This window comes from Ammospiza caudacuta, chromosome 17 (genome assembly GCF_027887145.1).
Source record: "Ammospiza caudacuta isolate bAmmCau1 chromosome 17, bAmmCau1.pri, whole genome shotgun sequence".
In the NCBI taxonomy this organism is placed as follows: Eukaryota; Metazoa; Chordata; class Aves; order Passeriformes; family Passerellidae; genus Ammospiza; species Ammospiza caudacuta.
In genome coordinates, this window is record NC_080609.1 from 3,798,092 (window position 1) to 3,824,639 (window position 26,548).

At 48.4% G+C, this 26,548-nt stretch overlaps 1 protein-coding gene across 3 annotated transcripts in view; it reads left to right on the forward strand.

The window, feature by feature from the left end:
- The window catches only part of MGRN1 (mahogunin ring finger 1), a 48,993-nt gene that overhangs the window by 17,831 nt on the left and 4,614 nt on the right, over positions 1-26,548 (forward strand). For 2 of the 3 annotated variants that reach the window (XM_058815801.1, XM_058815800.1), the window contains exons 5-11: positions 9,272-9,389; positions 12,791-12,857; positions 15,664-15,716; positions 17,891-17,938; positions 20,879-20,947; positions 22,803-22,962; positions 23,746-23,855. In XM_058815801.1, coding sequence (XP_058671784.1) covers positions 9,272-9,389; positions 12,791-12,857; positions 15,664-15,716; positions 17,891-17,938; positions 20,879-20,947; positions 22,803-22,962; positions 23,746-23,855 — 625 coding nt within the window. Of the gene's footprint in view, positions 1-9,271; positions 9,390-12,790; positions 12,858-15,663; positions 15,717-17,890; positions 17,939-20,878; positions 20,948-22,802; positions 22,963-23,745; positions 23,856-24,683; positions 24,756-26,548 lie in introns of all 3 variants that reach the window. The other variant, XM_058815799.1, reaches the window with a different exon arrangement.

Here is a 26,548-nt window from a genome sequence, read left to right on the forward strand (position 1 = left end):
GGGAAATTTCTCGTTTTTCCTGATGATTTTGAATATTACTTTCAATTCCCTCACACAGCCAATATCTTCTCTTGTTCCCTTTTTAGTTTAGGTATAGGGAAACCATTCTGTGTGCAGCAAAGGAGAAGAACTCACAGCTGTATGTTTTGTCAGGGAAGTGTTGTGTGAAATTAAAAACCCAACCACCCTTCCCTTCAAATGCTGCCTATTTTTTCCCTCTAGATCACCCAGTTCACTGCCTTTCTGTGTTCCTGTGACAGGAGCATCTGGGCCACCAAAGTAAAGTTCAGTCTGACATTACCAGAGTGAGTCTGTGGCATTGAGGCCCACCCAAATCCCATTTTGGGATAAATGCCCAGCTCAGCACTGGCTGTTGGGAGAGGGGAGAGGATTTTCTTCCTGCAGCCCTGTCTGTGTGTGTTTCCTGCCATGTACACATTAATCTGTGGTTAGCTGTGGAAAGAATGACCAAAATGTCATCTGTGGGAACCTTCTCATATCCTGATAGTACATCCCTCCAGAATTGAAAACCTTTTTATCTAAATCAGCACCTTTAAACCATTCCAGTCAACACTGTATCCCACAAGTGTTGTATGAAAAAATTCCTCTCTATGTTCAGACAAAGGTGGCTGGAATGTGCTCTGCTGATGTGAGCTGGGTACATGTGAGCTGCTGCTATGGTATGGTGCACTTCAATGGCCATGGGACAAAGAATTCCTTTGGCTCCAGGGGTAAAGGAAGATTCAGGCTGCAGAAGCTCTTGGCTTCCTCTAACAGAGGTTTTTGGCTGACCAGAGGCTCCTGGACATAGTGCTGATGGCTTCTGCAGTGATGCTCTGGAGCTGGGGCTAAACTTTGCCTTGGTTGAAGGGACCTGCAGAGGCTTCAGCAGGGAGAAATATCTATGGCAAACCATAACAGGGCTTATTTGTTTATGCAAAGTACAAACATCCCACTAATGATCAATGAATAGTGTATTTTTAGGAATGAGAGTGGCTCAGTTCTCCAATCCAGATATGCATTCCTTCAAACTGGAGAATACCCTGATCCAGAATTTTTGTTTAGACCCCTTTCCCTTCTTCTACTGATGCTTATGGCTGCCTTTATTTTGGGGAGGTAATAAAGGAGCTCCTTTTTAAAGTGCTTGAAAATTCTCTCTCAACAAACTGAATACACTTTGTGTTTAGATCCAGCATTTCCAGAGCAGAGCTGAATGCAGCTTTAGAAATCCTGATGAAGTTTCCATGTTCTGTCTCTTAGGTCCTTAGGTTTCCTGTGAATTTAGTGCTAGTGAAGGTGTTGGAATGGCAGCCTTGGAGATTGAAGTCCTCTTTCCCTACCAGGTACAACGTGGAGAGGTGCCCAGTGTCCCTGGTGCTGCCCTGCAGTGTTCCCTGGGTTGTGACCTCAGAAGGAAACCATCCATGGGCTGATGGGGAGAGCTGAGGGCCTCTATGGCCAGGGTGGATGTATTTACATTGCTAGACTCAAGCTATGGCTTAACTCAGTAAGGCTTGGTTTAAATCATTGATTTTAATCTTTTTTTCCCCTGTTGGTTTACCCTGAAGGAGAATTTCATTGTCTCTGGTCAGTAGCAATGAAACATCTGCATCTGTAGCACAGTGAGCTTCATATTAAACCTTGTGTTGCATTTTTTATGCCACAGTCTGTAAAGAATATCCATATAGTTTAAAATCTCTTTTTCAGACTCCCACTTTTTCATTTTATGCCAAAATGGCAATAACCCAAAGTTATTCTAAAAAGAAACATTTTAATTTTTTTTTTTTAGCCCATGTCTTGAACCAGGCTGTGTTGGGCTGGAATTGTACCTGAGTGACCCAAGAGCAGCAGTGTTTGTTCTTGTTGCTTAAACTGCTCGTGTTGGACTCTTAAGAGACTCTCTTGTCAAGTTGTGCCTTGAAGAATAATTGCTTAATAGAATTGTTTTAGTTACCAAATATAACCACACAGAGAGTGTTTTCAGTCCTCTGTAACTTACAGTAGCTCTGCTCTTGGCTGGTTGGTTGGAGGAAGAAAACACAGGTTTTGGTTCACTTAAGAACACTTTTTTCTGAAATTTAGTGCCATTCACTGAGCCACTGACTGTCACCAGTGCTGTTATCTGTCCTTTAAAACTTGTGCAGCAAACATGATCTACCCAATGGTCTTTACATTAATTTTGAACAATTCCTAGATAGAATTTCTGAACATGATCAGAGCTGTTGATTTCCAAGAATTTTTTTAATGTGAATTATTTTAATCCACCCTGTCCATGGTTCAGTGAGAGAGGGATCTCTGTTAGATGGCAGAGCTGAAGCCTGTGTTCCTGAGCCCTCTGCATGAAACCAGGATCAGCAGTGATTTCCCCACTAATGAAAAATTAGCCAATGGTTCTGTGCTGTCCTACTGGGGTGGCAGCAGTCCCTGGTGCACTGAACCTTCTAAAAGGTCAAAGTACCCACATTCAGCTCTTTCTTCCACTTGTGGCCTTTCATTTAATAAATCACACTTTATTCTCCAAAATACAGAAATGATGAACTGCCTGTGCCTGCTCTGGGCTGCTTGAACAATAAATGTTATGTAAATGTGGGTGCAGGGGCTGCACCAGGAGCCAGGGAACTTTTTGGAAGGCATGATCCTGATTTCGTGCAGATGTGTAGGGGGAAGTCAGATACAAATATAGACTTTATAAGCTGCTTTAATTCAACCCAGGCTATTTTTCCATGTGGAAGTGGCTCCTGAAGCACGTCTTGGGGCCAGTGCAGCTGCCCAAGTAGGCATCTCTGCTTCTCTGGATTTGCTGGCTGCTAGTAAAAACCTTTTGAAGCTCTGATTTCAGCTTTGCAAAGCAATTCTGTAAGGGCAATGCTGTAATTACTTTGATTTATTCTTTTCAAATTCTAGTGGAAAAAAAAAATCTGGGCTGCATTCTTAGAGCTCTGAGTGGAGCAGTGCATTTCGGTGCACTAACAGGAATGCAGCTTTCCCTGCCTGGGCTGGTGGATTTTCCTTTTCCTCAATCTCTTTTGGTGCTAACAGCTGCATTCATGGAACAAGCATGTGCAAAAGCTGTCCTGTGTATCAATTCAACACTTCTTCTATTGCACGTGATTGGGATGAAGATGCTCTTTTAAATCTTTAAAATAAAACACCTTTTTTTTTTTCCACTCTCCTAAATCAATGCTGAGTCATAAAATGGGAGAAACTTTCTGTCTCCCTGTGAAAAGCAGGAATTTTCTCCCAGCTCTCAGCCTGCAGCATGGCTCCTTAGAAGTGCTAAACAAGTTATTCCTGCTTCCCTGCTGGAACAGCCTCTGATCCTGATAGTATCAGCACTCCTGCAAAACTCCTGCCAGCAATGTGGTTGTGGTCATGGTCATGCACTTTGGGGTGAGAGCAGGGAGGGGAGGGAAGGGAAGGGAGGGTGGCTCTCCCTGAGCAGTGCCTCTGCTTGTTGTGGAGCCTCTGCTCACCTGAAAGCCACAGCACTGTGTGTTGGGCCTGGCTTTGGGATTAGCTGGTTTCCATGACCAAGGGGAAGCCTTTCTGCAAGCCAAGGAGCTTCCTCCTGCAGTTGTTTGGGCTCCATTTAAAAGCTGGTGGCTTTGTCAGTCCTGTCCTGACCTGTCTCAAAGTAAGTTCAGCAGACTTTCCCAGGTAATTGTGCTGGGAGATACACTCAGCTGCAGTATTTCCTAGCCAAGATCCTGGGAACACAGAGCTGCCAACAGCCGCCTGCCTCTTGTCCTGAACTGCTGAACTCACAGCTCAGGGAGCTGTGTCATCACTTTTGTGGGAGCACAGATGACCAGCAAGGTCTGGGGAAGGTGATTGTGTAGGTGATTGTAAAGGTGTGCTCACCTCTGCAGCCCCATGCCCAGGGGAAGTACCTTGCACTTTCTGGTGCTAGTGCAGATATGTGTAGAAGCCTTTTGGATGAAACAGAAATTAGTTTAAATCTGGAGAGGACTGCTCCTCTCACCTTTGAAGTGCCTTTTGCTTGGTTACTTGTGGTGAGATCAGTTCTCAGAGGATGAGCTCGTGCATCGCCCCAAGGGTAAAAGATCTACCAATGTCCAAATCTCTTTAGTGGCAAGGAATTAGCACTGACCTGCCTCTGAACAGCTCAAGACCCCCCCCTCAGTGTCTTCAATTTTATTTCTTTTTCTGGCTGTGTTCATTTTCTCTAGTTTTAGAAATCAGGAGAAACATGGAGGTGTGTGAGCTGTGCCTCAACTGCTTACTAATAATAATGTAATTTCCCTCCAGATAAAGGAGAGGGTACTCTGCATTGCATTTCCATTGTGGGGCTGGCAGCAGCTCACAGAGAATAGTTCAAAGACTCCCAGTTGTAGCCTGCCTCCTCCTGCAGTAACTGGTTCATGTGTTTGTACCTTAGATCCCCTGGTTTGGGAGACAAGTGTGTTTTTGGAGCAGGCTGCAGGGATATTTGTATTCTCTTTTTATGAGTGCATCCCTGCCTTGTGTGGCAGAATCCTGGATGTGCACACCATTAGCCTGCTCCTGGCAGGGCCCCTGGGACTGTTGCAGCTGTAGGTGTCCTGCTGACTAGCAGGAAGGATTGTGCAGTTCAAACATGACAGCAGCAGTTCTTTCCTCAGGGGAAGAAGTCAAACCAAGCCTGGAGCTGGAAGCACTTAAAAGAGCCAGTTCTGAAGGCATGAGCAATCCAGGCAGATGAGGAGCTCATGATAAATATGACGTGAGAGCTTGGAGCCTTGCAGCCCATTCTTATGAAAAGCATCTTCCTTTTTGGACACAAAAGATTCTCTCCCATATCCCAGTGCTGTTGCCAAGTTCTATTTTCTCACTATAAAGAGAAAACAGAATGAAAATAGGTCAGTCTAGCTCTGCAATCCTTGCCCTTTCCGGGGCTGTGCTGTTTGTGTTGCTGATGTGCAAATGGATTTATTAAAAAAATAAACCCCATTTCCTTGTTTGTTTTGCAATGCCCACTACACTCATCCCAAACCTCCTCCCACAGTTTCCTGAGCTGATGGGGGACATGACCCTGCAATGATTCCCTGCTCTGCCTGGTGTGGAAGTTGGAGGAGTTGGGTCTCAAAATGAAATCCAAATCAGCACACGGCTGTTTTCATTCAAGCCTGCGTAGGAGACTGAGGCACTCAGCTATCCCTTTGGTTATTTAATAGCCTCTGTCTGCTCAGGGCCTTTGAAAGGTGCTCTTGCTGCTTTTGGCTGTGGTGATTAATATGAATTCTTTGTGCAGAGGTTTCTTCTGTGTGAAGAAATCAGAGGCGAGTGCTGGGTTTTGCTATAGGAACAGCCTTTGTGGCTTTGATCCAGGCACACACCAGTCCCCAAGGGAACACTGGAGTGTGCAGAGTTCACAGGATGGAGAGCCAAATTCTATAGATTGCAGCAAGCACACAAACCCTCTGTCTGTCTTAAGAGCTGTGGCCTTTGTGCCTCTGTGTGTAGCTGTTGTGTGAGCTCTGAAGCCTGGCTGGAGCTGGAAGGGTGGTTTATAAGAGAGCTCTGCAGGGGCTGGGGGGGAATCTGGGCACTGGGGTTTCAGCTGTGTGGGGAGGGGGTTGTCTTTGCCTTGCTTGGAGTGGAGACTCAGTCCTGAAGGAAGCAGGAGGGGAAGAGAAGACTCTCAGAGATTGCAGTGCCTTAGCACCTGGGTAACCTCCAAGCTCCTTGTGGGAGCCTCTGTGGGGTGGATCTTGTCTAATTCTCTAGTTTGGTAGTGTTTCTATTATCAGTAAAAATCACTTAGAGTTGAAACATTTGCTCAGCTTCCCTCTTCCCCAAAAGCTGACCTGTGAGATCCTCCTCAGATGAAAGGGGAATGAGCAGGTGGGAGAGAGGAGCAGAGGATGCTTGTTCCACATCACCTCCTGTCCCTTTGAACACCAGCAGAGCTTGACTAACTCCTTCCTCATCACCTGTAAGAGGACATGGAGCTGCCAGGCAGTCACAGACTGTGGCAGTGACAGAATTGTTTCCTGAGTAGCCTCTGGATCTCTCCTGGTCCTTAGTTCACTACAGATTGCCACGAAACACGTTTAGCTGCTGCTAAAGAGAGAGAACTCTTGTTTTGGCTACAGGATCTTCAAAGCACAGATTCTCTCAGCCATTTCTAGTTGCAACATTGCTCCTTACATCCTGCTTTTCCTGAGGAATGGGGTCTGCACAGTGCTCTGTGTAAGTCAGGCAGCCTGGCAAGGATCCCTGTGTGGCACTTCTCAGTCAGGGGTCCCAGTGGGAGCAGGAGCTGCCCTTAGACTGCCCAGCACAGCCCCAGTGCCAGGCACAGCTGAGAAGGGAGCACAGCAGTGGGGAAATCTGCAGGAGCTGGCACTGGTGCCCTGCTGAGAACTTCCCCAGGCACACACCAGGGATGAGGAAGGGGAAAACACCCCAGTGAATATGTAGCAACAGAAGTTTAGTTCTGCTTAGCCAAACTCTGCATGGCACTTCTGACTAGGGAGCTGCTTAGGGTCTGCAGGTGCCACAGACTGAGTTCTCCATGCAGGCAGTGAGTGCTTCTCAGCTGACAGAGGAAAAGTGAGACTGGGGAATAATTTTAGTTTGTTCCAGTTCTCTCAGGAATCACTGGGATATAGTCACAGGCCTCTTATCTATCTGCTGGTTCTGTGATACACAGCTGGCTTTAGAGGGTCTGACATGTGGGAAGAAGGAGTCAGTGCAGAGTGAAGTTTGCTCTTTGTGAGTAAAGATGTGTCACAGAGCTCACAGGAGATGGGCTGCATGAACCCTGAGGACAGAGCTGAGGGCTGCTGCTGCCACCAGCAGTGGGGTACCTCAGGCTGCTTGTGATTCTCATGCTGTCAGGGGTACCTGAGCAAACAAACAGGTTTAAAATAATGTGACAGAAGATTTCTGTGTGCTCCTGACCTTATAGGACAGACCCCCCTCACTTCTCCACTGTCGTCAGCTCCCAGTGCTCACAAGGTGGTTTTGTCCTCCTCTGGATGGAGGCCTGGCCTGAGCAATCCAGTCTGAACAACAGCAGCCCAAACATTCAGCTTTCACACTTCCTGCAGAGAGAGGCAGCATGTTGCTTCTCTGCTGTCCTTTATTCTTTGATACATGTTCTCTTTTTCTGTGACACATCTGCACAGCTTACAGAGCTTCCCTGCTGTTGTTTGCTGTGAGCCCCCAGCAGCATAGGCAGGGAATAGATAGCTGTGAATAGAGCAGATGCCAACCAGAGGGGCAGGGGATGGGTAGAGGCCCCTTAGACCCTGATATGCAGGATACCTGCTTTGAAACAGCTTATCAAGTTTCCCTCCTGTGTAGCACAGGGAGTGTTGTCTTGTGCAGAGAGCCTTTGCATCCCATTGGAACCTTTGCATCCCAAAGGAGGATCCATTTCTGTGAGGCAGTCAGGGGCCATCAGACTGGCAGGGAATTCAGCAGCCCACTGGCTGGAGGTGCTCAGAGTTATCTGGCTGTTCAGATCCCAGTCTGATGTGTTTTGGCAATGGGGGCCAGGCAGTCACACAGTCTGAGGCATAAAGCTCACTTGGGGAAGCCTCCTTAATAATTTTGTCCTGCTCTTCAGCTCAGAAAATCTCTGTGCCTGGTTTATTTCTTTTCCCAGGGATGGTGAGAGCAGCAAGTCAATGTGAGTATCATTCTGCCCTGTCCTCCTTGGAAGAGTGTTATTTGTTTTTCTGTTGCAGCCTAGTTTGGGTTTCTGATGCTGTAAATGCAGGTCCTCCAGCATTCCTGACACTCAGCAGCATCATGTTTACACCCCTTTCCCACCTCCACTCTCTCCCCTGCACTTTATTTCCAGTAAGTTCCTGACTTGCTGTCACCTTAGATAAGTCACTCTTCCATCTCCTGCTTTCCCAGCTGTGGAGGGAGAATTGTGCCTCTCTGCAGAGCTGGGAAGCTTTGAGAGCACCACAAAAGGAGCTAGATACAGGCTTGCTCTATTCATTGTGCTTGACAACTCAGTAAATAAAACTTCACTCAATTGCTCGCTCTGTAATTCACATCTAAAAGACCTGTCACTCTGATCTCCCCCACACCATGCTTGAAATGCAAAGGATGGAGTGAGACCTTCTAGTAAAGCAGCACAATTTCAGCTCAGTGCAGGATGGGCTCTGAGGGTACTGTCATAAATAACTTAATGCAGAGAGCAGAGTGCACATGGTGAACCTGCCCTTTGTCACGACCTCCCAGCATTTAACATGGATCTTGTGACACTTGACCTTCTGGATCCTCAGAGGGTGCAGGAGCTGTTGGAGTTTTCCAGAGAAAGGCAGAGGATTTTTTTGTGGAGCCTGTCTTGTCACATTGCTGAGGGAGGATGTTGCTGCAGTGTCTCTTGGGCAGGGGATCTCTCACCTTCTCTCCAGTTTGTCAGTGTGCTCTGAGCACACAGTTGGTCATTTGACAAGAAAGGCTTTGGTGGTAAAGGCAGCTTCAGCTGTTCCCACCCTGCTTTGGGGTTCACTGCCTCCTCTCCTGTGCCAGAACGGGGAGAGGCTGTGCACATCCAGCTCAAGACATCACCCTTCAGAAAGGGGGAATGGGCAAGGAAATGCCTCCTGGGGAGGACAGCACCAGGTGGGCTCAGGGTGCAGAAGATGGTGGATGGCAGCTGTGGTCCCATTCCAGCCTGGCAGTGCTGGTGTTTCAGTGACGAGCTTTGAGACAGTGGAAGAATTGTGATGGTTGGGGTGGAGGATGGCTGGTGTCTCTCAGGTGCTGTTGGTAGCCTTGCATCACCCCTGGGGAAGCACAGGAGGGATTGAGGGGTGGATTGAAGGCTCAGCAGGATGGTGGAAGCCAAGCAGCATTTCCCCCTGTGGAGCTGTCCCATGGAGGCACAGGAGAGCTTTCAGCACCACGCTGGGTTGTCTATTCCCTGTGTTAGGTCATAGCTCGTTCTTCCTGGGATTCCTGCAGAAATCAGGACTGTGCTGGGCTCAAAGCCAGCCTAAAGCTAGGCCATGGATTTAGGGAGCAGGCCTTTGCCAAGCTGCTGCACCCCCTGTATCAGCACCCAGGCAGGTCAGTATGGACACGATCAGACCTTGCCTGTCTGCGCTGCTTTCTCTTTCCTGTGCTCACCTTCTTGCTTTGACCTTTCCCTCCCCTCTTTGTGTCCCCACTGAATGGCTGCCAGCCCCTGCCAGCTCTGCCCTTAGAGCTGCCACTTGTGATTCCTGAGAGGCCGAGTGAGCAAGAGCAGGGCAGGGAGCAGTCCTTGGTCACACTGAGTTTTCCTTTCCCCTTCCCTCAGATACAGCACAAAGAATCCCTCTCTGCAGTCTGAGACAGTTCACTACAAGAGAGGGGTAAGCCAGCAATTCTCCCTGCCTTCCTTCAAGATTGATTTCTCACAGTGGAAGGATGATGAGGTAAGTGTGTTCTCAGTGTCCCCTTCTTTCCACACCCTGTTGTCCCCAAAGCACTGAGCTCTGTTTAGTGCTGTCCCCCACTATGGCTGGGGGACACTTTCTCCCAGCTCCTCCAGTGTGTTTTGTGGGTACTGCCCTGGGAGGAGCAGTATGGGAACTTGGCAGGCAGATCAGGCCAGGAAAGGAGGAAAGGAAATCTGGGGAAGTGACTTTTGATATCAGTGAACAGCTGATTTAGGAAGGAGGCTGCAGAGATTGCCACTGGAGCTTTTCCTGGAAAGCCTGCTTTCCTTGGCCTTCCCCTCCCTGCCAGCCAAAGAGCTTGTGGGAACAAATGCCTGTCAGGATCTCTGTTTTTGTGGGTTTTAGTTGGAAGATTTTGGGTTTTTTTTGGGTGGTCCTCTAGAACAGTGGTCTCTAAAATTCATTGGGGTGTGGCAAGGACTTCAGAACTACATGTATATAACCCACAGATGATAAACACACATATCTTGGGAGTATGTGCTCAAAACATGTTACTGATGGGATGAATAGTCAGAATAGTGTGGAGAGCACTGCTCTGGAAGAGTCCTGTTCAGTTAAAGGCCCACATCCTGGACTATCCTGTAGCAGTACAGTGTTGTGAAGGGATATCCTCCTTCTGGGGCAGATTTACACTGGTGCATCAATGCTGAATGAGGGAATGTTTTCCTCTTCTTAATTTAACCCATAACTGCAAACAGACCAGGGCTTGGTTTTAATTCAGGTTTGTGGCTTTTCTGCATAGCAAGATTTGTGAAGTGCTGTTAATTTTGGTATCTTTGGTATCTGCAAAATTCGAACATGGGCAGTAAGCATCTATTTCTGAGCTTTAAAACTTTCACCCAAAGGCTTCCCCTGCACATGGCATAGGGAAGGAAAGCCTTGGTCTTTCCCCTGCTCTGTGCAGAATTGTGGTAAGATGTTTCAAAGGCAGAGTAATTGTTCTGTGGCTGTTGCTAATATATTGGTTCCTCTCCCAGGAAGTGCACACTGATAATGGTGCTCATTTCCTGACCCAAACATGTGCAAGTGTATTTTGTATGTGAACCTTGGTAGATAACTCTACCTATTAAAAAAAAAATAAATAAAGGGGTAAAAAGGAAAAAAAAAGTAATCTTTCATGTATTTGAAAGATTGAATAGCTATTGTCCTGAAGTTACAGTTACAGCTATAATCAGTCCCGTGCCTTAACAAATGCCATGGTGGTTACCAAGAGCCTGCAGAGTCTGGTCTCCTGATTTCTTGGCTTCTCTGCCAATAGATGATTTCACAAGTTCAGCCTACAAAAGCCTGGAAGAGCTGCTTTTCAATCCCTTCTGTTGTCTGAGAGAGCTCAGTTCCCTTTCTTCTTAAATAATTGAGAAGCTTAATTTTTACTTTTGTTCCTGTCAGCAAGGTTTTAACTCAAGTACTAAAGTCATATCCCTTTGACAGCTTAAAAGAAAACTGAGTTTCCAGCTCTCTTTACTTGTTCTGCTGCATCCTCTGTTTCTTTTTTTTTCATTGGTGTTACTGGGAGCTGGAAAAAATGTGGAACAAGCACTGTGATTCCAAAGAGTTTCCCCTCCCATGTCAGCTCTGTGTTACATATTGGTCTTTGTCCTAAATCTTCCCAACTGGCCACAAAAATGCAGCACTTTTATCTGAGACAGCCGGCACTGTCTTAGCTGTGCAATTGACATTTCAGATTTCTTTCCAGCTTTGTTATTGGTGTTGTTCAAAACTCCCAGATTTATTTCATGTTTTTGTTTAGTGTAATACTCGGATATGACGTAGATCTTGGCTGGGGAAGAAGGGAGACTGATGTTATGTTGGGTTGTTCTGTGAAAAGCTTTATAAAAGTTTATTTTATCTTCTCATTTACTGATTTGCTTAGAAATTATAGAGTATGGCTTGTGTTGAGTGAGTTGTGTTCAGGGCCCTAAAAGTGAATGTGAAATGGTGCCTTAAAGAGGCCTTTTGTTCAAGAACACTGGAATTTATATGGTAAAGCAACCTCAGTTCTGTGATGTGACTTTCCCTTCAAATGGTTTCTCTTTTGAGGAACTGGAGCAAATCAGGCTGCAGATGATGTTGGGGCTGTGACAAAGTGATGGAAACCCCAAAGCACTGTCTGAACTGGTGCAGCACCTGGAACTGGGTCTCAGTTTTCATGGAGAAACTGAAAACAGATTACCTGGAGCATCAGGGTGAAATGACATCTTTTTTTCAGTCTTGGCAAGAGATGAGACAAAACCATCCAAGTTGGTAATTAACAAAAGCAACAGAAATCCAGTCCCTGAGCCACTTCCTTTCCTGGCTTAGGACAGTGTTTGTAAGGTTGCCTTTTCCTTGTATTTCTAAGATGACACAGAGCTTTTGATGTGCTTTAATGAAGTGTAGGGCAAAGGGAAAAACTGAGACTGTTTCCCTTGCACTCAAATTTTCACTCTCACCAATTAGAAACTCAAGGACCTGCATTTCATGATATGCCAAGAGATGAAAATCAGTCCTGTGTTTCCTTAAAGTGTTGTGTGAGCTTGAAGTTTTGCAGATTTTGCTCTTATGTCTTCAGGAGCTGCATAGCAGAGCCAGGGTCTCTTTGTGGTGTTGGGAGCACAATGTGCTGCTGTGCTGAGGCCAATGTATCCTGTTGTGTGGAGGCAAAATTGTGGCACTGGATATATTTTGAGAAACTTGTCCTACTACAAATCACTCAGAAGTCTTTTAGGATCCATGAATTAATGAGAATTAAATACCATTTGGAATTCCAGCTGACATCCTTTGCCTTGCTTTGCTGGTGCTCAGTGCCACGTCAGTGTGTGTATGTTGGAGTTGACTCCTTTTTAAAGTTGGTGCCTGGAATTTTAAATCTCCTGTATTGATGTAGGATGATCCCCATCTGGGGAATAATGTGCTCTGACTCCATGATTTCAGAAGGCTGAAGAAAAGCTTTATTAAGCTCTACTATACTATATTACACTATATACTATACTATATCAAATTATGCTGAAGAAAAACCTGTGACCCTTACAGACAGTCACAATACAGCTTTGACCTAATTGGTCACTCAATGTAAACAACCATCACCAGTGTCCAATTAAGAAATCTTTCTTTGGTAAACAATCTTCATAACACATTCTACATGTGCTGAACAACAGAAGCAGCAAGTGGAGATAAGAATTATTTTTATTCTCTGAGTTTTCTCACTTCCTGGGGAAGTTGTGCTTGCTGCTCTCTGTGAAGGGAGCTGTGGCCACACTTCTGCTCTGTGTGTCCTTTTGAGACCAGGAGCTGGGGGTGTGTCAGAAGGGCCCCTCACTGAGCTGACATGATCTCAGTGTGGTCTTCAGGCAGGTTTGCTGTGAATTGTGTAACCTCAGCTCATTTCTTTCCCTCAGCTGAACTTTGACTTGGACCGTGGCGTATTCCCTGTGGTCATCAGAGCAGTGGTGGATGAAGGGGATGGTAAGAGTTGATTTTCTGTTCCCATGGTCTTCTCCTGGCTCTCTCTGAGTTTATGTGACCCCTTTCAGGACTGGCCTCCTTGGGGAGCCTTTCCAGAATAAAAATACTTCAAGAGATCACCATAACTTCCCTTTATTAAAAGGGCCAAGCTAACCACATAAAAACCATACTTTTAAAAATAGCCTTCATTGTTTTACAGGGAAAATGGCCAGGTATTTAGTGTTGGAATAGTGTTTAGGAGAGCTCCTGCTCTGCCACCAGTGCCAGGCACACAAATTAGACCAAATAACATCCTTGCTTGTTGGGTTGTGCTTTTGCAGTTTATAGGTCAAGAAGGGTGGAGCTGCTCTTTTCTCCCTCTTGAAGCGGTCAGTTGTCATCCTCAAAACCTGGAAATGGGCAGAGAAAAGGAAATGGCTTTAAAGTACTCAGGTCACTCTTCAGCCAAATGCAGCTTCATTCAGCAGTTTGAAATTATGCTTTTTCTGAGGATGTTGAATGGTTATAAGAAAAGAGCATAACCTTTCGGGAGAAATAATTGTTGATTAAATTTTAAAAATAATTAAAAACTAATCATAATTTGTAATTATGAATAATTGATGATTATTTTTTAAAGCACACTGCTCTTTTGGAGAGGGTAGTCCAGTGAATATTTAGAGTGTTATTTTTAGATTATTATTCACCATAGATGGTATTTCCCTTATGGGAATTGTGCTTTTGGGCTCATCTGGAGTGTTAGCAATGAACAGGGCACAAGGAACTCACATTTTCTTTGAAACTGGGAGTTTTTATGGTCAGGAGGACCAGCATTTCACTTCTGTAACATTTTGTACAACATTTAAGATAATTAGAAAAGAAAAAAAATCCATTGTTGATCATATTGTTTGGGTCAGTCACTTGCTCAGTTTCTTATGTTGTAAATGTGAAAAAGCTCAAAAACTCATTACATTGTTTTACAGTCTTCCAAGCAGACAGAAATAGAACTGAATAAGCCAATTTAAAGTGTGACTAACAAAGCACAGTGCAACATAAAGGAAATTACTTCCAAAGTGCATCTATTTTTAGTGATTTCAGGCACCCTTAGTAAAATCGACATATATGTGTAGTTCTTGACCAGAAATATAAAACAGCTTCCTCTGTTTATGGAACTTCTGGCAAGGTGTTTATACTCTATTATGTTGGGCTTGTCTAGAAGGATCAAAAATAGAACAGGAGGCAGTATGGGAAGCATACATTTATGCACATACCATGCCCAGCCTTAGCCAATAATCTACTCCCATCTATTTTAATAACCTAGAAAACCAACTGCTTTTAAATCCCCTTTCTGGAAAGAATATCAGCACAAAAATGTGTGACATTTGGGCAAGATTTGAGGAAATTGTGCATTTTTGTTCTTTTTTTCACTGATGGCACTGGAAGGAGCTGGTGTGGTGTGTTTGGAGCACCTGGAAAATGACAGCTGTTAAATAAGGTTGAATGGTAAATTAAAATAGCAGTGAGGGAGGTGCTGGTTTGGACTGAACTCTGCCATGGCCTGCAGTGAGAGCCCTGCCAGTGGGATTGTTCCCAGGGAGAGGCACAGAACAGGAGGGAAAGGTGCTGCACAGAGCAGCTCTCACCACTCTGAGCTGTTACCCCTTCCTTGGCCATTCACACTGAGGGAAGGGACCTGAATTTTGTTTACTCTGAGACATAGAGCAGCCTTTCTCTTGGCTGGCAGTGAGAGAAGCAAGCAGATGAATTCCCAGTTTTAACCCCCTTCTCTGCATTGTGTTGTGTCCCTGATTCCACCCCAATTACCATGACCAACCTCAGTTACCCAGCACATCTGCAGGCAAATCTCCCCTGTCTCATACAGCTGTTCCCAAACATGGTCTGAGTTCCATAGTCTCTGTTGTCTCTGCTGTTCTGGAGCTCAAAGGAAGCTGTGGAGCTCCTTTCCCTTTTAGACAGAGCAGGAGTTGCTTCCTTGAGCTGCACCTTCCAGGCAGAGCTCTCCTCCCTGTGCTGAGCACAGCCCTCTTCACTCCAAGCAGCCTGAGAGCTTCCATGCCTTCCTTCCCTCTGTGACTCCTTCACAAACTCTGTCTCCCACTTCCATATGAGGAGTCTGAACAGGATTCAGGAAAAGGATCCAACCAGCTGGAGCTGAACAGAACCTCAGAGTCAGAGTGAGAGAGGCTGGGATTGTACCTCACCTCCACTTCTCTCTATTTGCTGAAGCAGCCAGGAATGCAGTACTGAAACCTCTGACAGCCCCTTCCCATTGCTGTGGGATTAAAAAGGAACCCTCAAGTTTGGAAGAGGGAAAATGTTTGTCTTTGTGGAAAGCTGGACAGAGATGTTGCAGTGTCTGAAGTCAGTATGAGAAATAAATGTTTTATAAGCATGTCTGACCAGACTGAAATAAAATGATAAGTAACAGGACTGGAAGTGCTGCCAATTGCTGTTAAACCAGATAGCTCTGTGATAAATTCAGGTAATAAAACCCAGGAATTTCGGGGGACAGGAGAATCCCACTGAGTGCTTTGTTTTACTGTCCCTTTCCTACCTCTGCTAACAAGGTGGGATAGTTTGGAGCACCCAGGACAATGAAGGAATGGTTGTGTAGGGCTCAGCAGGGTTTTGTTCTTGCTCTGTTCTGAACCCACCTGATGACAAGATAAGAGAAGTTTTAAATGCAGAAGGTGAAAATAGAACAAATGGCAGCTCAGACATTGTAAGTGGACTAAAATTCAGCTCAGGATACTTTTATGCTGGTGCTGCTTGAGAGGTTTAACCAGTTTTGCCCTTTCTCTTTTTGCAGTGGTGGTTGAGGTCACTGGTCATGCCCATGTTCTTCTGGCTGCATTTGAAAAGGTAAATGAGGGTTTTTTCATCCCTCTGTCCCTGTTCTTGTGTATGTAAACATTTCCACGGGTCATTAGTTTGTATTTATATAACACTTGGCACAGCAGAGTCCTGGCCTGTGCCTGGGGTTCCTGGCTGCTGCTGTAGTACAAGGAATCATTTGCAGCAGCTCTGAGCAGCCTGTAATGATCATTTGTACCTGAGCTGGTCACTCAGGCAATGGCAGGGGTGTTTCCTGTGCTCCCATGCAGGGGGGAAGGTGTTGGCCATGGCTGCTGCCATGCAGTTTTCCAGGGCTCCATGATTTTTGCAGAACTGGATCTGCTGTGTCCAGACCCTGTTGCACTATTGTCAGGCCTGAGTTTACACCCAGGAGCAAGGATTGGGATGCACCCTGTGTAAAGGCTGAGTTCCACTGCTTGTGAGTGGGTGTTTGATGTAACTGAGCCCTGCCTACATGGTAAGGCCAAGCTGTGTGCACAAGCCTTGATGACAAACTCTCTTCCCTTGGTAACTGGACCCTGAAAACAGTTGCAATATCCATAACTGGACCTAACCCTGTTGTGTCTGGTTGTGGTAACACTGCAGACACATTTTCTGGGCAGGGGATACTTGCAGTGACATGCTGAGGTGAGGCAAGAGCTGCTGGAGCAGAGCTGGGAATGTAGAGGGGAGCAGCATCAGTGCTGTGCTGTTGGAAATTCCCCATTTCCCAGCTGGCAGGTGGCTGACTTGTGTATCTCAGTGTGCCTGGTGCCTGCCAGGTCCTAATTCTGTTCCTCTGAGGTGGATAATGGGGATGGTGACAAGCTGAGTCAGAGGGCATGGCAAGCACAGTCAGTCCTAAGGAAGCATATGGCTGGGAGATTCTCTAGGTTGCTTTTTTAATTGGACTTGATCTGTGAAGTGAGTTTTCCCTGTTAGAAAGGCTGCTCTGAGCACTGGCTTTGTAGGTAGCTTTACTCCTGGCAATTGGACATGTGTCAGAAATGAGAGGAGTCAGCTGCAGCACCCCTAGGAGCAGGGCAGGGATGTTATTGTAATTTCCTCTGGCTGATGTGAAAAACCTGGAATCCTTCAGTCATACTCCAGCCACTTCTTATCTCTCATCTTCCACTGAATGCTTAAAACAAGATTAAAATCTCCCTTTTAATAAAAAGTCACAAGGCAAAGTACATGTTGAGTTCTTCATCCTCCCTGTTTGGTTAAAATATATTCCCCATCCTTAAAGTAATTGCAGCTTTTGAAGTGTAGGTCCATAAATCTGGGGGAGGTCCTTGATAAATGAGCACTGCTGATCCCCAGAGCTTGTTCAGAGGAAAAACAGAGCAGCAGGACTTGGTAACTTGCTATTTGTATGTATCTTTAAGATCAGAGGAATAACCTTGATTCTGTGTGTAGTCTGACCTTGCAGCTCCTCCAAAGGCAGAAACTTGTTTGCCTGAAAACAGGACTGTTTTGTCTGGGGTGTGATGTTGTTGTCCCTTCCTCCTGAGACTCCTGCAGACTTGCAGTGTTCCCAGGACCTGCTGAGCATCCCCTGAGTCTCCTTTGCTGCTCTCTAGGCTGTGCCAGGGGAGTTGGTTTCTTTAGTGGCCCTTGTGGGTGACGGGGAAAGTAGAACTGGCACACATCTCCCATCACTAATTGTGGCACCAGGCACACACAGAATTGTTCCAGCTGTTCCTGCTGCCACTGAGCAAAGGAAAGGCTCCCACCTCTGAGGATGTGGAGCACATGGGACTTGTTTCTGACTCCATCCAGTGGACAAACCTGGTTCTCAGCCTCATGGCAGCCCCTTGCTCTGTCAGGGCTCTGCCCTCGAGTGACTCTGTCATTTGGTGTTAGGGTACAAACAAATATCCCCCACCAAGTCTTGCTGGACTGGCTGCAAGTGTCTGCACCCAGCTGGACTGCTTGCAGTCTGAAAGCATCCAGTGTGCCAGGGGAGTTTTGTGTGGGCTCTGAGCCACTTCAGCCAGGTTTAACTTCAGCCAAGCCAACCTGGCTCTGCTCCCCAGTACCCTGTTCCAGTAACTCTGCTGGGAGGGATGCTGCCATCCAGGCTGATACAAACCCCACTGTCCCCTTAGCTTGCAGACACCAGCTCTGAAATGAGCCCATTCTGATTTGTGCACTGCAGCTATTTCATGTTTTAATGTCTTTTTTTTTTTTCCTGCTAGCATGTTGATGGCAGTTATTCAGTGAAACCACTAAAACAGAAGCAGATTGTAAGTACCTGTTTCCTTTCTACTCTTAAAGAATTCCTGGTGTCCCTCAGGTGCCTGGCTCTGCCCAGAGGGAGGGTTTGGTGTTCACTGAGAGCCTGAGGTCTCACCTCCTTAGCTCTGATTTTGTAAATAAAGGCAGTAAGGTGCTGGCAACTCTTTATTTTGCCATTTTGTCCCCCATGCTGGTGTGGTGTGATGTGCAGAAGCTGGGTAGTGTCTTATCAAGATTGAGGTTGCATCCAGTCCTGCATAGCCAGAAATACATAAGCAACTGCTAAGATTGCCAAGAATTTCAGCTTCTGCAAAGAAATCTGGTAGTGATTCTGCTGCAAGGATCAGCTTGAAATGTCTTCAAGAAAGAGATGAAATTTTGGTGGTTGATCCTTTCAGCTTTAGCTATGTGCTGTGTTTTAGCTTTTAATGAGTTTCACTTCATCTGCTTACTTGATAGCTAGGGGTTTCTGATTTAAGTTCCTTTTGCTACCTTTAAGTGCCTTAATAAGACACTGTTTACTCTAAGATGTTCATTCCAGTCCCTGGGTCAGAAAAGAGCTACAAGCAGTGTCAGTAATCATAGCTCAAGATGGCATTTGGGAAAACACACAGCACCACTGAAACTGAGATAGCATCTGCACCCTTAGGAGACAGAGCAGAGGTGTAGAGTCTGTGTCTAGAATAAACCATCTGTATAACATTGTCCATCCTTTGCCATCTCTGCTTTTCTTTTGCCTTCCCCTCCCTGCCACTGCCAGGGCTGTGGGTACCTTTTGTGGGCATTGATCAGGAGGCAGCAGTGCATGAGCTGATCAGCTGGAGTGTAAGCACCAACCTGCCTGAAGAAAGTCAGCATGGATGAATACAAACAGTTGGGTCAGCAGAAAACCATGACCTGGACTTGGCCAGTGGCTTTGTGTGCATCTGCTGAGGCTGTAAATGGCAGCAGAAGCCTGTGGAAGGATGATGTGGTGTGGGATGGGTTGGAGAAGCATGGAGGTGAAGAATTGTGTACAACCACCTGCTCCTTCTGAATTACTCCCACTCAGGAAACCTAGAATTCTTCCCAGGAAGAACTTCGTTGCACTGCTCACCCTTTCCCTACTGGGACAGAAGCTTCTCAGGATTTTTAGAGGGAAGAAGTCAAAAGGAACACAGACTCCTGCAAGGACTGGGCCTCTTTCTTCCTGACCTCTTCTGTGCTTTGAGCTGACAACTTCTGCACTTACAGTTGCTCCTCATGATCCTCTGAGGAGTCAGGATGCTGGAACAAGGCTCTCTTTGAAATGCCAAGTTACAAAAGAACATCTCCCACATAATTGTTCCCAAACTTCCTGGGTGAGTTGTGAGCTGCTGCAGAGGGTTTTGCTCAGCAGTCCAACAGCTGATCTCATTGCCATGAAATGCAGGCCTAGAACAGATTGTCTGTGAGCTGCACACTGAGTTACACAGGGACACTCTGCAGTTAGTTTGTTATCACTGCTGTGTCCCAGCTCAGAGCATTTCTGAATTTCTGGGTACAGCCAGCTCCTGCCCCCACCTTGCCATGTGTCACCTTCTGCAGCACTGGGGTGCCATGGCAAAGCCACTCCTCTGCTGAGTGGTGACAAGAGAGAGGAGAGAGGCCACTTGGACATGGAAATTACAGAAGCCAAGGGATTGGTGAGCTCTTTTAGCATGGAGTGCTGGTGGCTTGGCTTCACTGCATGTGGAGATGGCAGGAAAGTGTTTCCTCCCACTTTTTGGGACATGTGCCTGCTTGGTACCTTGCAACCCCCTCACCCTTTTACCTGCTGTGAGGGTTTCTGTGGAGGAACACATCCTGCTCTGGGGAAGCTGCTGTGCAGCACCAGATCACAGACACACAGAATCATTTAGGTTGGGAAAGAGCTGCAAGATCATCGAGTCCAACCTGTGAGTGGTCACCACCATGGCACCCAGCCCAGTCATTCCTTGAACACCTCCAGGGATGGTGACTCCATCACCTCCTGGGCCCTTCCAATGTTTGACAACCCCTTCTGTGAAGAAATTCCTCCTGGTGTCCAAGCTGAGCCTCCCCTGGTGTTACAGATCCTTCTGCAGAGCCTTCCTACCATCCAGCAGATGAACACTCCCACCAAACTTTGTGTTGTGTGTGACCTTACTGAGGGTACATCTGATCCCCTCATCCAGATCATCAATGAAGATGTTTAACAGGACTCAATCAGTGCTGAAATTCAGCTGCTCAGTGGGGTTTGCAGGCAGCTGCCAGTTTGCAGATCATGCCTTGGAGTTGTCCCAGGCTGGGGCTCTGACCAACTTCCAGCTGTGCCTCAAGCACCTTCTGCCACTACACCCTCAATTTAGAGATGCCACCAAGGGCCTGGGGATGGCAGTAAATGACATTGCACTAACACAGAGTTATTCCTTGAGTGCTCTTCATGCTAAGGGACACAGTTTGTCTGTCCTCAATAGCTCAACCTTATGCTCCCAGGGATGGGCAGGGAGGTGATGTGCTGCCACTGGTGTGCCAGGAAGGAGCTGTTGGCACAGCCCATCCTCTGAGGTTGCAAAAATGGGTGCAAGTTCATCTTGGTTAAAGTTAAGCAGGACCTCAGAGAGGAGAGGAGTGTAGAAGGCTGATTGCCTCTGGATTATTTGAGCTGTGGGTGTGTATTCCCAATGTCTGGGCCAAGCAGAATACTTGGTTTTAGATTATCTTGATAGCCCAGCTAGCCATTTCTGTTACTCTCTGCTCACACCAGGCAGGATGGGCTCTACTTTCTGAGCAAGGAGAGGCTCATTCTCCCAGCTGTCCTTTGCAATATTTATTTGTTACCTTTTTCATGTCACTATAGGGGAGTTCTAGATGTGACATTTGACACAGGGAAAGAGGGAGGGAAGGTGGTCACAAACCAGTAATGCCAGAGCAGCTGTCACTCACTGCAGTGTGGTGTTCTCCCCCAGGTTGACCGGGTGAGCTACCTGCTGCAGGAGATCTACGGCATCGAGAACAAGAACAACCAGGAGACCAAGGTAAAGGTGCCCAGGAGCTCCCTTAGCTGGAGTTCCCAGCCTGCACCTTCTGCTTTTGAGCCTAACAATGGGGATTTGTCAGGGCAGGGTGGAGGTGCTTTCCACAGTCCAGGCTCTGTCCATTCCTGCAGGCACCCAAGAAGCCCAGGGATGACAGCTCATCCCTGGTGTCAGCCCAAACAGTCAGTGGAGTTGTGCTGAAGTAATTTTAGGCAGCATGAGGCTCTTGAGGATGTTCCCTGTGGCTGGGATTGCAGGAAAGAAGGGCATCAATGCCCCAGGGGTGTGTCAGAGCATTGATTTTTGGGGCTTGTAGAGAGCCAGTGTTGCTGTGTCACTGCAGTCAAGGCAGTCATGCCTGGTGTCTGTGCTTTGCTCTTGTGTCTCCTTTGTGTTCTGGTTGGGTGTTCTGCATGTTCCTGTAGTGTCCAGAGACATTCCTCTTGCATTCCTCTTGCATTCCCCAGCAGGAGAAAGCACAGCACCCCTAAGGGATGTACATGCAAATGCCATAACCAGAAACTTGAGGCAGGAGCTGCTGCTGGATCCCAGCCTGCTGCACAGCCCTGCTCAGGTTGTGTGACTGATTTATTCTTGTAGCCTTTGTAGAGCTGCCCTTTGCTGCCACCTGGGCTATACCTGGTGTGTGTACCCAGTGCTGGCCTTGGGATCACACAGCTCTGGGGTGTGGAGTGCAGTATTTGCACACAGTGGAGCAAGACAAGCAGGATCCTGTGGTCCCTGTCTGCCAACAGCACCTGAAGAGGCAGGAGGGAAAAGTCTTTTGTTCCAAGATTTTTCTTGCACAGGATTGAGGGAGGGAATGAACAGGATTGAGGGCTTCTTTTTGGGTCTTGTGATGATTCTCATGATCCAGCAATCCTGGCCCATCAGACAAGTGGCCTGGGGCCATTTTTGTTCTTCCTTATTCAGCAAACCATGTGAGTGGGACAGCAAAGAGCCTGCTCTCCCTCCAATAAAAGGCAGAGTGAGGATGTGGCAGCAGCACAAATGCTGTTTACACTGAGGTTGCCCCTGGTCTGGCACGTGTTAGCCCTGGTGACCAAAGGGGCCCCAGGTGAAGGTGGAGGGTACCCCCCATCCTGGGTCATTGTGGTGGGCTCTGGCACAACTTCTGTGACATCAGTGGGGAGACTGTGGAGTTTTCTGGTGACAGTCTTGTGGTTGGAGAGGGAATTTCTCTCCTTGATCAGTGGCTGTGATCCAGTTTGTGGGGCTCTGAGAGAGATGGGTGTGAAGCACATTCATGTCAAATGGGTGCACACTGAGCCTTTTAGCAGGGTGGCTGTGGGCAGGTGAGCACCCTGGGCTGATTCTCCTGCAGCTGCATCAGAGCTTGTGCCAGCACAGGGGATGCAGGAGAATCACTCACCTGCACAGGGGATGCAGGAGAATCACTCACCTGCTCAGGGGACTTGTGGAAGCTGGGCTAGACATGGCTGGAATGACAGGCAGCACACAGCTCCTTTTGGGGCTGCTCTGTGTGTGGGGGAGAAAGGCCAGAGTACCAGAGAGTTCACTTCTCTATTGACCCTGGAGCCACCAGGATGGGAGGCAGGAGCTTGTTCCTGGTCAGCCTCAGTCAAGGGGATCTCTGCCCCATAATGTGTCCCCTCTGAACAGAACATGGCTGTGGGGAAGGACAGCTCTGCCATGAATTCCCAGTGCCCTGAGAGGAAGGAGTGTGAGCAGGGCTGTGTGGGCTACAGCTTGCTCTCCTTGAGGAGCCCCTGCTGAGAGCTGCAAAAAAGAAATTCTAGACTTTTGGGTGGGAAATTCCCCCAGGCTCCTGTTCCTTGGCAGCTTGGCACAGCCCCTTTGCCTCTCCTTGCAGCCCTCAGACGACGAGAACAGCGACAACAGCAACGAGTGCGTGGTGTGCCTGTCGGACCTGCGGGACACCCTGATCCTGCCCTGCCGCCACCTCTGCCTCTGCAACTCCTGCGCCGACACGCTGCGCTACCAGGCCAACAACTGCCCCATCTGCAGGCTGCGTGAGTGCCCCAAAACCAGCCCAACAACTGCCCCATCTGCAGGCTGCGTGAGTGCCCCAAAACCAGCCCAACAACTGCCCCATCTGCAGGGTCCCTGAGTGCCCCAAAACCAGCCCAACAACTGCCCCATCTGCAGGCTGCGTGAGTGCCCCAAAACCAGCCCAACAACTGCCCCATCTGCAGGGTCTGTGAGTGCCCCAAAACCAGCCCAACAACTGCCCCATCTGCAGGGTCCCTGAGTGCCCCAAAACCAGCCCAACAACTGCCCCATCTGCAGGGTCTGTGAGTGCCCCAAAACCAGCCCAACAACTGCCCCATCTGCAGGGTCCCTGAGTGCCCCAAAACCAGCCCAACAACTGCCCCATCTGCAGGGTCCCTGAGTGCCCCAAAACCAGCCCAACAACTGCCCCATCTGCAGGGTCCCTGAGTGCCCCAAAACCAGCCCAACAACTGCCCCATCTGCAGGGTCTGTGAGTGCCCCAAAACCAGCCCAACAACTGCCCCATCTGCAGGGTCCCTGAGTGCCCCAAAACCAGCCCAACAACTGCCCCATCTGCAGGCTGTGTGAGTGCCGAGCCTCAGGCCGCCACCACTGCCCTGGCCACTAGGCAAGCCACTGCCCTATCTGCAGGGTCCCTGAGAGCTCTGGCCACCAGGCCAACAACTGCCCCATCTGCAGGGTCCCTGAGTGCCCCTGCCACAGGCCAGCCTCTGCCTGGGCAGGAGCCCTGGCTGTCCTGGCCCTGCTGGGCAGTGCAGTCACCACCTCCTGTTCTCTTGTAGCTTTCCGTGCCCTGCTGCAGATCCGGGCGGTGAGGAAGAAGCCGGGGGCTTTGTCACCAGTGTCCTTCAGCCCTGTCCTGGCACAGAGTGTGGACCATGATGAGCACTCTGTAAGTACCTGCTGAGCCCTGTGCAAAGCCTGGCTGCTGCTCTCAGCCTCAGCAAGCAGCTGCTGGGTGCTTGAGTTGCTTGGACTGATGGCTGGGACCTCAGGAGGTTTGGTCACACCCTCCACTGAGGGCTTCCCAAGCAGTGCTGCCTTTTCTTATCAACCTGCTGGATTAAAGGAAACAAACCCACAGAAATCTCAGGATGAGAAGGTTTCTTGTTGCCTGGCCCAACAGAAAAGTGACAGACTCTGGGCATGACAGGGTGGGAGCTGTGAAAACAGGGCAGAGGGGTTCCAGTTTGCCTTGCATACACATCTCTGTGGTAGCACACAGATAAAATACCCTTGGCACTGGGGTTCCAGCATGGGAGTAGAAAAGCCTCCTTATGGGAGCTTCCCTGGTGTCTTGGCATGCATGTGAGGGAGTGTGGGATGGGAAGTATCATGCTGGTGGCATCAGGGCCCAGTTGCATGTCCCAGTGTGGGAAGGGCAGCAGCTCTCTGCCTGAGCAGCACTGTTTATCTTCAAAGCTGGCTCTGGTGAGACACCAGGATTAGAATGAGGAGAAGGACAAGTCTAGGTCATCCTACAGGCTTTCATGGGAACAGATACTGTCACAGGAAAAGGTTGGGTTTGTCCATCTGCCCTCTGCTGCCTCCAGCTGGGGCTGAGGAATAGGGGGCTGAAGGCCTGAGGGTTGTGAAGCAGAGTGTGGTGTGTGGAGGACACAGGTGCTGTCACCTGCAGCAAGGTGAGGAGATGCTGTGTCTCTTCCTGTCACTTAACCTCAAGAAACAACTCCTTTAAAACATGGTTTTCTCTTGACAGCACCCCTTTAAACCCCTTAAGGTGAGCTCTGTCTCCCTGCCCAGCAGGAAGCCTAGGAGGGAAGTGAGAACAGTAAGTGGACTCTGCTGGTTGCACTTGGCAGCTCTCTGCCAGCAGTGTCACCTGCACGTGGCAGTGTCACCACGAGGGCTTGCTGACATGCTGGGTTTGGCCTGTGCCCTGCCAGGCTGTGACACTCCACGTCCCTCACATTGCAGTGAGATGCTCACACCCTGCACAGATGATCACTGACATCCCTGGTTTGCCTGTGGAGGAACGAGCCAGAAGGAACAGCTTGGCACAGGGCTCTGGTGCTGCCTCTCAGGGACTGTCCCTGGCTGATTTATGGTTCCTGGCCAAGATGTTTTCACAGCTTCATAGGACTGTGGGCAAGCTGCAGTGCCCACAGCTCACCCAAAAGCTTCCTTGCACTTACCTCATCCCCTTGGCAGTTTGGTGTGGGCACATCTTGGTGTGGTTTGTGGTGCTGGCATGTAGAGGTGCAGCTGGAGCTGGTCTTGCACTCAGGCTGGTTTGCTTTTACAGGAACAGGAAGGATGGAGCTTGTCTTGGCTGGGGAGCCTCTGAGTGGGTTTGGCAGTGTGTGACTGGAGTGCTGTGCTGGGGACAGCATGGATGGCAATTGTGGGGCTCCAGGAGCTGGGAAGGGGAAACCTGAGGGAGCCCCCAGGTCAGGCAGGCTGTTTGTGCCCTCTTTGTGTACTCCCATCAAATGCAGCCATGGCTGCCATCTCTGTCAAGGACATTGCAGTTTTCTGTTGCTCAGGCCAGCTCAGATGCTCGGCCTTGTAGGGACACAACTTGCTGGGCTTGAAGGTCTGGAGAAAACCCAGTGCTGGTTCAGGTTTGAACCATTCTGGCTTGACCTGGCTCTCTGCAAGGCTCCCACAGGCACTGGCAGTGTTCCTGGGGGCTGGTGTGAGTGTCCCACAAGGGAGTGGTATCCCAGTGAGGGTGTCCTAGCCATTGGTGGGAAATCCTCCTACAGGCTCTGAGCTCTGCTGTGCAACCTGAGCTTTCCCCACAGCAACAGGCAGCCAGGAGAAAAAGCCCCAAACAGGAATCCAGGGGGATTTGTCTCCCTGACTTTTCTGTACACAGAATAGCACAGCTGGGCTGCTGTCTGCAGATGAAATTTTTTGGAGATGGCTTTTGGCCCCACCACCTACAGGTGGCAGCAGCTGGGAGCCCATTCCTTCTTCAGCTGAGCTGTTTATCTTCAAAGCTCCTAACCCTCACAGGACCAGTCCTGGGATGTGGGCTGGTGATTGACCACACTCATCCTTCCCTCTCCTCCTGTGACCACAGGTGAGTCAGTTCAGCACTCAGCTCTCACCAATCAGGGGCTGTGTTGGACCAGGCTGCTGGGCAGGTTCATCTGCAGGTGTGACTGGGACATGGGGCACACAGAAGCTGTGGAGGTTCATGGCCAGGCTTAGCAGCATGGTGCCATCCTCTGTACAACTTAGAAACACCTTCTGGAGGACACAGGGCTGAAACAGCTCAATTTAATGTAGCCTGAGCTGTGGGAGTGTCACCTCTTGATTTGTATCAGACTGGGCTGAGCTGCCTGTGGCCTCCTGAGCTGCAGCATAAACCCCATTTTTCTCTGGGTCCACAGGGTCTTTATGATCAGGAGGATTTTTGGAGTTAAACCTGTGTTGATTTAATGGCTTTGCAAGGGTCTCTTTGAGTGGCAGCTTTGTGATTTACAGAGGGAATGGGAATTGGTGTGGTTTTCCTTCCTCCCCATGAGGTCAGTGGTTCTGTGATCCCTTTCCTGCCTTTTACCAGAGGTGACTGTGCATGGAACCAGTGTTAGCAGTGAGAGCACATGGGAGAAG